The 12,603-nt window shown below is 40.6% G+C and overlaps 1 protein-coding gene across 5 annotated transcripts in view; it reads right to left on the reverse strand.

Moving 5' to 3' along the window:
- Positions 1-12,603, reverse strand: part of cm (AP-3 complex subunit carmine) — a 117,985-nt gene that overhangs the window by 80,815 nt on the left and 24,567 nt on the right. For all 5 annotated transcript variants that reach the window (XM_075880204.1, XM_075880203.1, XM_075880202.1 and 2 more), the window contains 3 exons: positions 10,518-10,639; positions 8,405-8,564; positions 1,624-1,737 (listed from right to left, as the gene is read on the reverse strand). In XM_075880204.1, coding sequence (XP_075736319.1) covers positions 1,624-1,737; positions 8,405-8,564; positions 10,518-10,639 — 396 coding nt within the window. The remainder of the gene's footprint in view (positions 1-1,623; positions 1,738-8,404; positions 8,565-10,517; positions 10,640-12,603) is intronic.

A 12,603-nucleotide genomic window follows, 5' to 3' on the forward strand; every position in this document is an offset into this window, starting at 1 on the left:
ATAAGTTTGCTGAACATGCAAGACATCACAGTCCCAAACTCAACTATCACAATCATATGCTGATGGCGATTTTTTCGTTTGTATAATAACAGACTAGAACAGCTAACAAGTTTACTATTTTGTATATAAGTATATAATTGATTAAAATATTACTGGTGAAAAAAATTGCATCTCTTTTTATTATTTGATTGGCATTCGAAGCTACATACTCGTATTCGAAAGTTGTGATATTCCTATTTAAATTATACGACTTGACATCCAAAATCAACAAATTGAGTCTGCATAAATACTGGAATGCTTCAAATATTTGAACGAATATTATGGTAATTGAGTTTGCTCCAACACAAGCTTTAAATTCCTGCACTTACGAAGCATGCAAAACAACTGAATAGACATATTTTACTGCATGTTATCCACCTCAAAAGGTGGTTTCACTGCGCCATGAGGCCGCTATGCCATGAAACCACCCATACAGAGAAAATCTGCACTATTGAAAAATTACTTACAAGGTTAAGTGCACACATTACTTGCACCCAACTTTTATATATATATACTTCACTCACTTTTCTGTCTTTTTATTCACATTACATTGGTTCTAATAACTTTCCCTATATATTCCTTGTCATTATTGTCTGTTAGATCTGATTAATAATGTGTCAAAACACGGAAAAACGAGCCCTTAGGTATACACTTCTTTCCCTTATATATATTAAGTTTAAAAGCAAGCTTAAGGGCTTACATGGTCTTAGCATGGCGAATTAGAACACATAAAGTATTCAACCACTTATAATTTGTATACTAAAATTGAAATTCTGTTATTATCTGGATTCACTTCAAAATTATTCGATACTGTCAACCACTTGGTTCAACTTAGCTTTCAATCAAAATTGTGACATCTTCATAAGCCTACAAGAAATGGTATATGTAATAAGTCATACTTGAAAAATGGTCCTAATTGATGCTAACTTCGTGAATCATTTAATGTACACAAAAATATCGGAGCAAGAGAATTTTCACATAATCCCTTCAATGGAATGTATTCACTGTTGTTGTCAATCAAAACCACCACATCATACCAATCAGCACTGAAATGCATATTCACTAAGACATGATGGCTGGTTTCAGTACGACAGCTTGCATGATAGGTAAGGCCACTTCATGCCTTACTATCATCCGTTTCGTACATCAGTTGCAATGCTGTGGAAGCTATGCATGAAGTTCGGTCAGTAAGATGTAGAACTACGCACGTCTCGCGCTTCAATTGAGTCGTAAACATGGCCTCCTCGATGGGCTCCAGCTGCGTGTTGACGGAATCAATTGCCGAGGCCAGAATATGATCCTGAACAGCGTATTGATGACTGTATACCATAATAGTGTTTCTGTATTTCTCAGACACAAAGAATTAAATTTATTACTTGGTGAAAAAACTAAAAATAAAAAAAACATTTATAGGTAGTAAAATAATTGAACTATTTCTTGGTGCGAGCGGATGTACCGCAAGAAGTCTCCCCACCTTCCATAGTGTTGCACCTGATGAATGAAACGGAGTATAATTACTAAAGCAGCCGTGACCGCAGCTGAAACCACAAAAGTGTAAGCAATCAAGCTTACAACTCCACTCACCTCCCAACGTCGAAAACGAACGCAAGGGTGAAAGCTGACATCATCAAAAAGGCGTGGGTTGACAAAGGTCAAACTGAGGTCGGGCATTCCGCTCAGCTTGATGCAACAGTCCACCTGCATGGCCAACAAAGGCACCAAGTAAAGTACAATAGGCACTCAAGAAATAAAACCCGAAAGGACCAGAAAAATGTGTTTCCTTTACCAGGAGCTTCATTTACTGAGAGACAAACAGGGGTGCAGAATTCGAGTACGCAATCAATCATATCAGAGGCCATAGCAATTCCATTTAAGAGACTTCTATTTAGTGAAAGTCTACTGCAGTTATTATGTATCTAAAAGGTAAAACATTTTGCCATGAAAACTTGAAGAAAGTGGCCAGAATAAACACCCTCAACACAACAACACCGACAAAACTCTTGAACAAAGAGGAAGGCAACTACTGAACAACTCTCTTCTGCATAAAGGTATGTTAATTCGTCCTGTACTATTTATACACAGCATGCAGACATACTTGATAAAAAACATGTGGCCACCTAGCAGGTCTTTCACAAACTACAAGTCACACAGATGCAGGAAGCACCATACGATGTCTTACCCAGAAATTATTTCACCGATGATTAGACAGCGTGTAAGGCTAGCTGGATTGTCATACCTGCCTAATTACAGTAGACTCTCAGAAAACAGAAATCTGTTAAACGGAACCATCGCCTCTGTAATGCATGGTTTCGTGCTTGTATTCTGCATCTATGTTCACCTCTCAGTAAACGGAACTCCTGTTAAATGGAACATATTTTCCTGGTCCCTTCAGGTTCCATTTACTGAGAGTCTACTGTATATATCAGATTACCTGTCATACAATATCACATGCACCATTATCATGCCCTGAAAAGAGACTGCTCTCAGGCAAATTTCCATCCTTACAATCAAGTTACTCCTACAAGAGCCCCCTATGCCTGCAATATCTCAAATTGAAGAGAAAGTCTGTTAAGCTTTTGAAATTACATGGCATCAAAGCAAATAAAATACTAAATACTTCAACTGTGACCAATAATAATGAACGAAAGAGCACCAACTAAAATAGTTTTAGTTCAGTCAATTTTGCAATATGCTCTCACAAAGCAGTCGTGTTCTCAAAAAAACTAAATTCAATAAAAACATTCGTGTCATGGGCCCCTAAACCACTCATAGCAACAGTTGAGTAAGAGCCTACAACGAATTTACTAAGTGAGCCACTGAATTTTTTATTTATTTATTTATTGGTACTGCGATCTTTTACAAGGTCATAGCAGGGGTGGTACAAAACATAAACATAAACATCAGTGGAAACAGGCAAACAAACAATCAAAAAACAAATGTAATACAAACTTATGTAACTGATAGCTACAGGGATTCTTCGAGACAAGAGAATCTACAAAAAGCAAGGTACAAACATAGATAACAATCATTTCTGCAGTGACTCTTCAAATGCAGACAATGTATTTAGGGTAACAACATCGTTATGTAAATTGTTCCAATCCACGATAGTCCTCGAAAAAAAAAGAATATTTGAAACAATTTGCTCGTTGCATCAATGGAGAGATAGTAAGATTGTGTCTCTGTCTTGTTCCGTAACCCGATGAAAAGTGAACGATATGTGATGTGTCAACTGCACAGTGACCTTTTATTAACTGGAAAAGAAATTTTAAGCGCAATATTCGATTTTGGTCCGGAATGGTCCGGAATTTGGTAGAAATACAAGCAGTTTCAGAAAGCACTACATTGCAAAGGTGCTTGAAATCCATGAGAACAGCTTAACCAGCATCTACAAAGACTCCACAGCTACCACATGAAAAGCAAGAAAAGTGCTGTTTGGGCAAGTGGTCAAGCAAGAAAACAGAATTTCTCCAAAGCTGTTTGCAGCATGCTCAGAAGTATTCAAACAATTGGATTGGGAAGAAATAATAAAGATTAACACAGAATATCCCAAACCCCACGGTTTACTAAAGAATGTGCAAGAGACAGAGCTAATGCTCAATAGTTTGCCAAGAAAGGAAAAATTCATGACCAGCAACTAGCCTCTAGAATCTGAAAAGAGCATGATGTCATGGTTAACCTGGGAACCCCCTCATGTAAAATAAATTCCCCAATGAATGAGGAAGGGCTGGAGCGCATGGGGCAAGCATTTCCAGATTGTGACTGACAACTTACCAGTGTTATCGGTGTTGGGGGAAAAAAATGCCCATAATAATACAGAATTTCTATTGCAAATAAGAAGTGAGGACTTCAGAAACTCTCTCACTTGTTTCTTCATCCTGTATAGAGTCCTATTTTTCGCTTTTGTCGAATTGAAGCTCACTGAACGTTCCCAAAAAATTCAAAGTAGAGATTCACGCTCCAATGTAAGCTAGTGAGGTTTGCATCATTTATTTACCATAGGATAAGGTTGCCCATGAGTAAGTGCACACAGCACAGCTCATAAACTACAGTCGAATCTAATTAATTCAAACACGCTTAATTCGAACTTTTGGTAATTTGAATTCCCGATAATGTCCCGTCAAAGCTATGTGTATTTCAATGGGCTAAAACGCCCGGTAATTCGAATGCGCAAGCACTTCCGATGGTTAATTCGAACATATCGCGCTCCGAAAATGCTCTCAGCTTCCCGCCCTATTCCACGACACCTCAACACAGCGCGTGAAGGAAATGAAAACGAAAGAAAAGGCTGCGGTGGAAGGTTTGGTCTCTCTCAAATGTTGATCTGCGACGCATCCGTGTCACGCCTCTCCTTTTCCCGTCCCTGCCCCCTAAAGACCCTTCTCCTTGCAGGGCCATGCGTGAAGAGAGAGAGGAAAAAAAAAGAACGCTGCCGCTGGGTTGAATGAATGTGTGGTTGAAGAAAAAGAAAAAGGCACTATCTTCTGCAGCCCTTGCCTCTTACGGGAGCACGGCTCTGCGCCTTAAGGAAGGGGAGTCTCTCACGCGCCGGTTTCACGCTTCCCCCTTTCCCATCCCTGCTATGTAACCCTTCTCCTTTCAACAACGCGCCCGAAGAGAGCAAGAAAAAAAAAGCTGCTGTGGAGTGTTGGTTTTCTCTCAAATGCCGATCTGCTTCTCGCCGCGTGGAGACGCTCCTCCTTTCTCGTACTGTGCTGGCCATGCTGCGGCTCTCTGCTACACAGTCGTTGTTGTCTTTAGAAAGTGTCGGCGCGGGGGGGGGGGGGGGGGGAGAGGGGAAGTGCCAGGATAGACATACAGATGATGATGGATTGATGACTTACTTGAAACTCTGGGACAAAGCACTTCGCACCGCGTCTCCTTCCTATCTGACAATGGCACATTTCCGCGTGCAACTTCTCTTGCCAGGAGAATGCTGAAGCCGAAGTAGAAATGCTTTGCAAGCTGCGTGCGAAATAGATTGACTCACGGCAAGGGAAACGTGTGCAGACGCGCATCACTGATTACTTCAATTAATAACAGATCTCCTGTGATTTGTGAATAAATGGAAGTCTTCTGAAACTTCCCCCCTCATGTGTTAGCTCAATGCACATGCGCCACTGCATGGAGAGCCCTCCATGTATTTAGCTTTCATTAATTCAAACTTCTTTTAATTCAAACAAATTTTCAGGCCCCTTCGAGTTCGAATTTTCGAGATTCAACTGTATTTCACTGTTAACTGATGTGCTCCTACATTCTCCCTAGTGCATTCAAAAAGTTTTGCAGTGGCGCAAAGTTGGCGTGATTTAACGTAAATTTGCCAGTACTGCCATCTGTAGATCCATATTTAGAAGCCCGCATTTTCACACTACTCGCCTTTCCCTGTTATAGCACGTATACTGAAGCATACGAAGCAACCACGTCCACTCTTAGGTGAAGGAGGGGGGGGGGGGGGGGAGTTGTTTTACATCTGCTGCAAGGTTGCAGTTTCTTTTTTTCATGTATTCGCTTGCTACTATTGGCAACAAAGCTGTTGTATACCCTTTCCATTAGTATCTGTACTTTTGACCCTCATCAACATGTCTTGTTACCTACCATGTGTCGTTTCTCGGCATTTAAAACTTCCATAATATTGTTGAAACCAAGCCGACACAGGAAGTACATATTGGCTAAAAACACCCATTAGTGAAAGGTTTAACCCTCTGAGGGTTTCTGCCGTACATGTACGTCACCACCTAACATGGACTAAAAAGTTGACGCCATACAGGTTGCCTGCCTGTTTAAAATGCACACCTTTTTCTATCATTTCTCTAACTTGGTATGTGGTGTCAGACTTCGGGAAAATGTACGTGAAATTTTTTCACGCACCGATGTCTCTCCTCTCTTTTTCTTTTCTTGCACTCCGAAGCGGTGCAGTAGCTTTTGCTATTGCATCCAAAGATGTGCACGTGGTGCAGATGGTTCCAGTTTCGTCATTCGGGTGGTCAACGCTTTTCGCGTCCGCAAAGGTGATGGCTGTCCCATTCTTATCTCTCAAATTGTATGCTTGCGACTCTCCTTTATTGATCCCCGAGGCGCAGTTACATAGGTTTACATGCGGCGCTAGATTACACAAATGCTGTAGCCGTGGTTGTGTTTTTTGTTTCGAAGACTCGGGAAAACTAACTCATCGGCGATAAGACGAAGGATTATTATAGCTTTCTTATACCGGTGTCACATGGGCACTTTTAATCATGATAAGGATGATCCAGATCGGTTTTTCTTGATCGCGATGAAGTTTATAGCCGCTGCTACACTGCCCAAGCTAATCCGGTTCGAGCTTAGATCAGATGAAATGCATTAGGTGGCACTTGTGTGCTGTAAAACGTGTCACTGACAAAACTCAGCTTACGATATTTCAACAGAGCCATTTGTCAGCAATATGTTATTCGTACAAGAACCGCTCTAACGTCAAAAACTTTGTGATCCACTACAAAAGTAATTTCATAAGTCCATTATTCGGTAGAACTTTTTTTGTGCTTACCTGTATTTCTGTGCGAGAATCTTAATCTTCCCTTTTATTTCTGATGGCACCTGCTCGTAGCCGTCCAGTCGCAGCGAAACGGCAATCTTGTTGTACACGCCACAGTTTCACTTCTGGCGCCTCAAGTCGCCCAGTTGCTCTTGCCAGCAGTTAATTACTGTAAAGGTCTCTTCTTCCGACTACAAAGTCCGCGTACGCTGCGACGTAGTCGAAAAGCTGGCGACACTCATAATCAATTTGCTTTGAGGTGCTCAAACTGCTCTGACGATGCGAGAGTTGAACTTGTCGGCTGCTTATCGTCTGCTTCTCCCATAACTGCATGCAGTCAATACGAATGCTAAAATGTGCATATATACAGATATTTTGCTAATTGAAACAGTTTAGAATTTCTTCTATAAATAAATATTTAGCTTTCAAAATCTGTTTTTACAAAACTATGCTTGATTTTTTTGTTTCTTTCGCTTTCAACAAGCTCGGCCAGAGGGTGCAGATGACCCAAAATTGCGATCTCTCAGCCAGACCACGACGCACGAATCGCGATAGTCTTGATCCCGATCGAACCTGATCCCGACTCAAAGTGACCTTGTAACAGCACCTAATCCAGATCGTGGTTAATCCGGATCGGCACTGATCACGATTAAAAATGCTCGTGTGACACCAGTATTACTCATTTTCCTTTTTTGGATGGGCACACAAAAGCAAAGTTTTCTTCTGTGCCCTCACTCACGCAGTTCGCTTACGCTGCAGAAGTGCACGCCAGTTGCTCTGGTGCTTGGGAGTCGAGGGGCGAATTTTTTCTATGTGGATTATTGTCCTCGTATTAAATCAGAATCTAATTCATTGGATTTGAGTTTGTCAGCAAAAATTTAATTACGAGTTCAGACTCGGATAATGATGAAGGAGCTACATTTCAAAGGCGTGCGCGGCACAAGAACCTGGATCGGATCAAAGGTGACTATCCCCTTCAGTCAGGAATTGTGATGTGCTGTCAGAAACATGTCCAATTCGCGTGGCACAATTCTTAGGTGCTCTGTATAACATTCCAAGTAACAAAATGAAGAACAGCGTTGTGTCGCGTGAGTTTTAGTATTTAAATTTATTGAGTGTTTAACTAATTATGTAATTATTCTACCACCAGTCAGCTTCGGTACTTGCATAAAAAGAATCTACTACTATTAAGCTCGAAATAAATACAGCTTGTTTTTTGGCTGCATTTGTTTTGAGAGAAGCAAAAAATACTTTTCACGTTGGTCTTGGAATGCGTCACATCGAACAATCATCGAACATGGTAGTAAATCCAGCAACATCATCCTCTGCAGCAATACACCAGCACAATGTCACAATGATGTTAAATGCGCCAGTAGTCCCCTCAGGAGGCCTGCTCAAATGTGCACATTAAGTTTCAAATCATTTGATCAAACAAGTGGTATGTGACGTGCCATTAAAGTGTGTGTCTCCATTTGTACCCACTGCGACTAAAAGCGCTATGCTCTAGTATTTAGTGTTGGAGCAAAAACAACTTTCAAAGGAAAGGTGCTCTGGTACACTTAGTTTTTTTATTATGTTTATTATAATGCATAGTATTATTTATGAAAAATCACAAAAGCTTTTTTTAAGGGAATTGCTTGATGTTACTACGAATAAACCACGGGTATGCAACAACCAAAATTATTTGTTTGTCACATTATGGTCACAAATAGAATTCTAGAGAATTTTTTCATAAATAGAATCATCTGAAGAATTTATTCAGCAATAAGAAAAATATACATTTCTGGACTGCCATTTCGAAAAAAATCAGACCCTTAAAGGGTTAAAAGGGGAAGCATGCTGATGCTTCTGACTTACATATCCCTGGATCTCGGCAGAGATGACAGAACCACTCTTGTCAATAATGGCATCCACCTCTTCGACGACATCGAAATAAGCCTCGTTGTTGGCGTACTTAACCCCCGTGCGACGCCACGGGATGTTTGAGAGCTGACCAGTGGGCAGGGTGCTGCTTAGGCTGAACAAAGTAAGAACACAGACTTTAGCCAAACAATAATCCCGTGGATTACCCCCAGAAGATGACTGATAACTTGCCAATGAACAAATCTGGTTTTTTCAACATACTTAAACAAGAGGGCCAGTGTTTTATAGGCTGTTTATCCTTTTTTGGGAGGTGAGATGTACAATCTAGATTAAGAAAAAAAAAAAAAACAATAGCCAGGCTCCTACAAACGCTATGTTGAAGCAGAAATACTTTGCCACAGCTAAAACAGCATTAAAGTTGCTAATCAACCAAAACTCATTGATTACCTTTTTTTTTATTAACTTGAGGGAAGCTGTTCATATGGGAAAGTTGCAGTTCTCAAAACTTTATGGAAATCACAAATGTTGCATTGCATGTAATTTGAGGTATCCATGTTAAATTCCAACTGACTGCCCAACACACGGGAAATGTGACCACTCTGTTGCATCAGACTGAAAGTTCCTTGTAAAAATAAAGCGATGAAACATGAATGAAGGCACATCACAGCAGTACCTTTTCATGGAAATGGCAAATCATCTCATCTGTGCCAGCCAATCGTCTCACATCTGTGCGTGGTATTTGCGTGTCTGTTTCTTTCTAGTTGTGTACAAGAAAACTGCAATATCCACCTTTTCTTTCTCTGTGAGGCATAAAACTCGGAATCAGCCAATGCAGTGCTTCTTGAAAACAGGTAAAAGCGTTTTGTGCACCTGTTTTAGGGGACATGCTACTCGAAGACAATGGTTAAATTTCAACTCTAGAGTAATAGAACTCTGATTAGCTATAGTTGCTTAGGTATGTAGTCAGTTTTACAGTGAGTAACAGACATTTTTCTGTGTAATGAAAAGGTTCAAAATTAAGCCCTTTATGCTCCCACCTAGTTGTTACTTAATTTCCATATTAGGCAAAGAGAATGCTCAAACAGTTCAAATATTCAAATGAACATTATGCGGTATTCAACTTTGCTTCAACACAAATATTCGTTATGAAAAAGAAAGCAACAGATGTACCTCTGACAGCATGTCACTCCTCTGTATAGGCGTTTTCACTGTAGCATTGGGGCACCCTGCCACAAAACCACCTCTCCAAAGGAAACCAACATTGCTGTGAAGCTACACACCAAGCTTAATGAATGTACAGTACTTACAGATTGAAACAGAATAATTTAGGGCTAATAACACACATTATTTTGTTTTCTCAGTATTCTACCTATATGAGCATAAGTTTAGGTGGAGCCGTATATCAGAGCAAGCATTATATTTGCAGACCATATTTGTAGTGACATGGCATGATTATCTTGAGAAACTGAGCATACCAGTTGTAAGTAATAAAAAAATTGATGCCTCGTTTTGAATCCGTGAGAATAGTACATATTACTTTCCCCTCAATTAATTGTTTTTGTAGTTTAAAATTTCCTTATGCAGGCTTGCATGTGCTAAGTATTGTAAACTTTGAAACCTAACAGAAACCTAACACATTTCATTGCTAATAACTTGCATCCTACTGCTAACTTGCATCCTACTGCAAAATGACTTCCACTTCCCTTTGAACCAAAAAATGACATTCACACCACGCCTGGTTCCAATTCTTTAAAATATCGTGCCAATTCGTTGGCTCATGACCAAAATGATCACTTTTCATTGTAACTATGTGACATTTGCTATTTGATTAAAAAACATTTAGCCAAGTGGCTATACTATTCGATTAAAAGATATTTAACCAAGTCACTATTCACTTTGATCCTCAAATTTATTATTCAACCATTCCTAACTTATACTTCACTGCCTGCTATGTCATCATAACACATGATAAAGGCAAAAAGTGCCGGAAAAAATTCAGACTTGCACACATTCACAGTTTGAGAGGCATTTTACCACAAGAACTAGCGTATTATAAATATGGCAACTCTGCCACTACCACACTGAAATCGATTGTCGCCCAACTTACTTTGTCCGACCCGTGACAGTGTTGGCGAGGGTTCTCAAGATGTTTGGCGGCTTGATCAGTTCCTTCAAGATGTTGGACTCTGTCGCAAGTGGGAAGCCATTGTCCAACATCTCATCCAGAAGCTGCAATTTTAACCTCATCTGTTGACCCGCACATATGCACCATCAGCAAAAATTACTCATAAGTGCACTAAAGAATACTGCATTGCTGCAGTCTGACATACCAATCTCATGTTGATAATCCAGCCTTAAACATAAACAGAGAAGCATAACATAACAGGTACATATACTGAACTACACATGTTTGTACCAATTTCAACAACCTCTCTTGCACTTAACCATGGTTGCAAAATCGTTATGTTCATAAGCACACGAGAAATCTGCTTCCAGGGCACCAGACATTCTTCGCTATTTTGGTAGAACAGGTATAAACAGGCATTTTCCAGACTGGTTCAACATATAGATGCACTGCACCATTACAATGGCCCCTTCATAGTTTTTATATGTTTCACCGCATCAATCTTAATATAGCAGCAAAGCTGACTTTAGGGCTCTGCTACAACTATGTAACTCATGAAAGCAGTGGTTTGACCCTACGTAGCAGAGGTGGGGGCTTTAATTGATGCCATTTCAAACTAGAATGTGTGAAAAAATCGGACGAAGGCTTTCAACATCCAAAATTTCAGATCCTTTTACACATTGATGTCTACAGGGCAGATTAGCAACTTCGAATTCGAAGAGAGCAAACCCTTGTCTGCTAAGTTGTGTTGGGCTTCCACAGATAGGCTTCCACAGATGGGCTTCCACAGTTAGCCTTCCACAGATGCTGAAGAGGGTAGAGGTGGAGGAAATAGCGTCTTTTTTTTTTTTTTCATGTGTAAAGTGTCGTCAGCACCACATTGATTGCACCAAATTATGTAAATAAATACAATTCGGGTACTGCATTGCCGCATCCTTGGTAAAACAACTAAGACACACCATCCTTCTAGCACTCAATCAACCTAGCCAAAAGGATATCTTCCATATTCCTATCTCAAAGGAATATCTTAAGGATCATTAGTAAACTTTTTTTCTGTAGTTTCACTTCAAAGTATTTGAAAAATAAAAAACAAATAGTCGAGCAATATTTGAATTCACTTGGCATTCAAAATTTTGCTGTTCGCACAGCTCTACTATTAAAATTAAAGCTTATAGTACTTTATGTTAAATGCAGTGGCTATATATGATGAATTACCAATCATACAACATGACTGTAGTGCCTACCCACCAAAGGGAACAGCATAAATCACATGCTTTTTCAGCACATCCTGTACCTAAGAAGCATTACTGTACTATAACACTGCAGTCAACAAGATAAAATCATTTCAGGAGCAAATTAAAGTAACATGACACTGATTTAAGCTCTCTCCAGTGAGAATCGAGCGCGCCCTCCCCTTTGGCAGCTCATCCCTTCCCCCTTCCCCAATGCTGCTTGAGCACTGGCAACCACCGTTAATCAATGACATGGCCACCATAGCTTCGAGCCAAGCCTTTCTGTCTGATGGAAATCATGCATGGTCTTCTCTGCATATGCCCAGAAAATGCCTGCCTTCGCGTCACGCTAGTGCACGTCACTGAGCTTGACCTATCTTTAATGACCGCAAGCGACAATCTCCAACCCAACTTGCTTCCACCTGGCAGTCGCTCGCTGGAATAGGTGCTCGCAGGTCTGCACCATAGGTAGACATGCTGCTCTAGCAAGTGGCTTCTCATCTGTGCCTTTTGTGTGATAGCCATAGCGCTTGCAGGCAAGCATACACTCAGCCGCTCTTGTGGGAGTTTCCCTCTTGGTCCACAAGCTAGCTCGTAATTGTGGCACTATACTGTATCTGGGGCTAATAAACCCTCGCTTGTTGACGAACTGCCTCGAGTGTCATTTTCGCACCGCCGTCATATAGTCGACGACCCCAGCTGTAGCATCTCTGTGCACGACGGCAGTGGAGAATGTCCCACTCCTTTCCGGTCACTTCCTAGGCCAAGCTTCTCTAGCAAACCTACCTCAGCACTCCTTAGTGTAAGCAGCATCAGAAGGCCATAAAGAAAGCAAA

This window comes from Rhipicephalus microplus, chromosome X (assembly GCF_043290135.1).
Source record: "Rhipicephalus microplus isolate Deutch F79 chromosome X, USDA_Rmic, whole genome shotgun sequence".
Taxonomy (NCBI): Eukaryota; Metazoa; Arthropoda; class Arachnida; order Ixodida; family Ixodidae; genus Rhipicephalus; species Rhipicephalus microplus.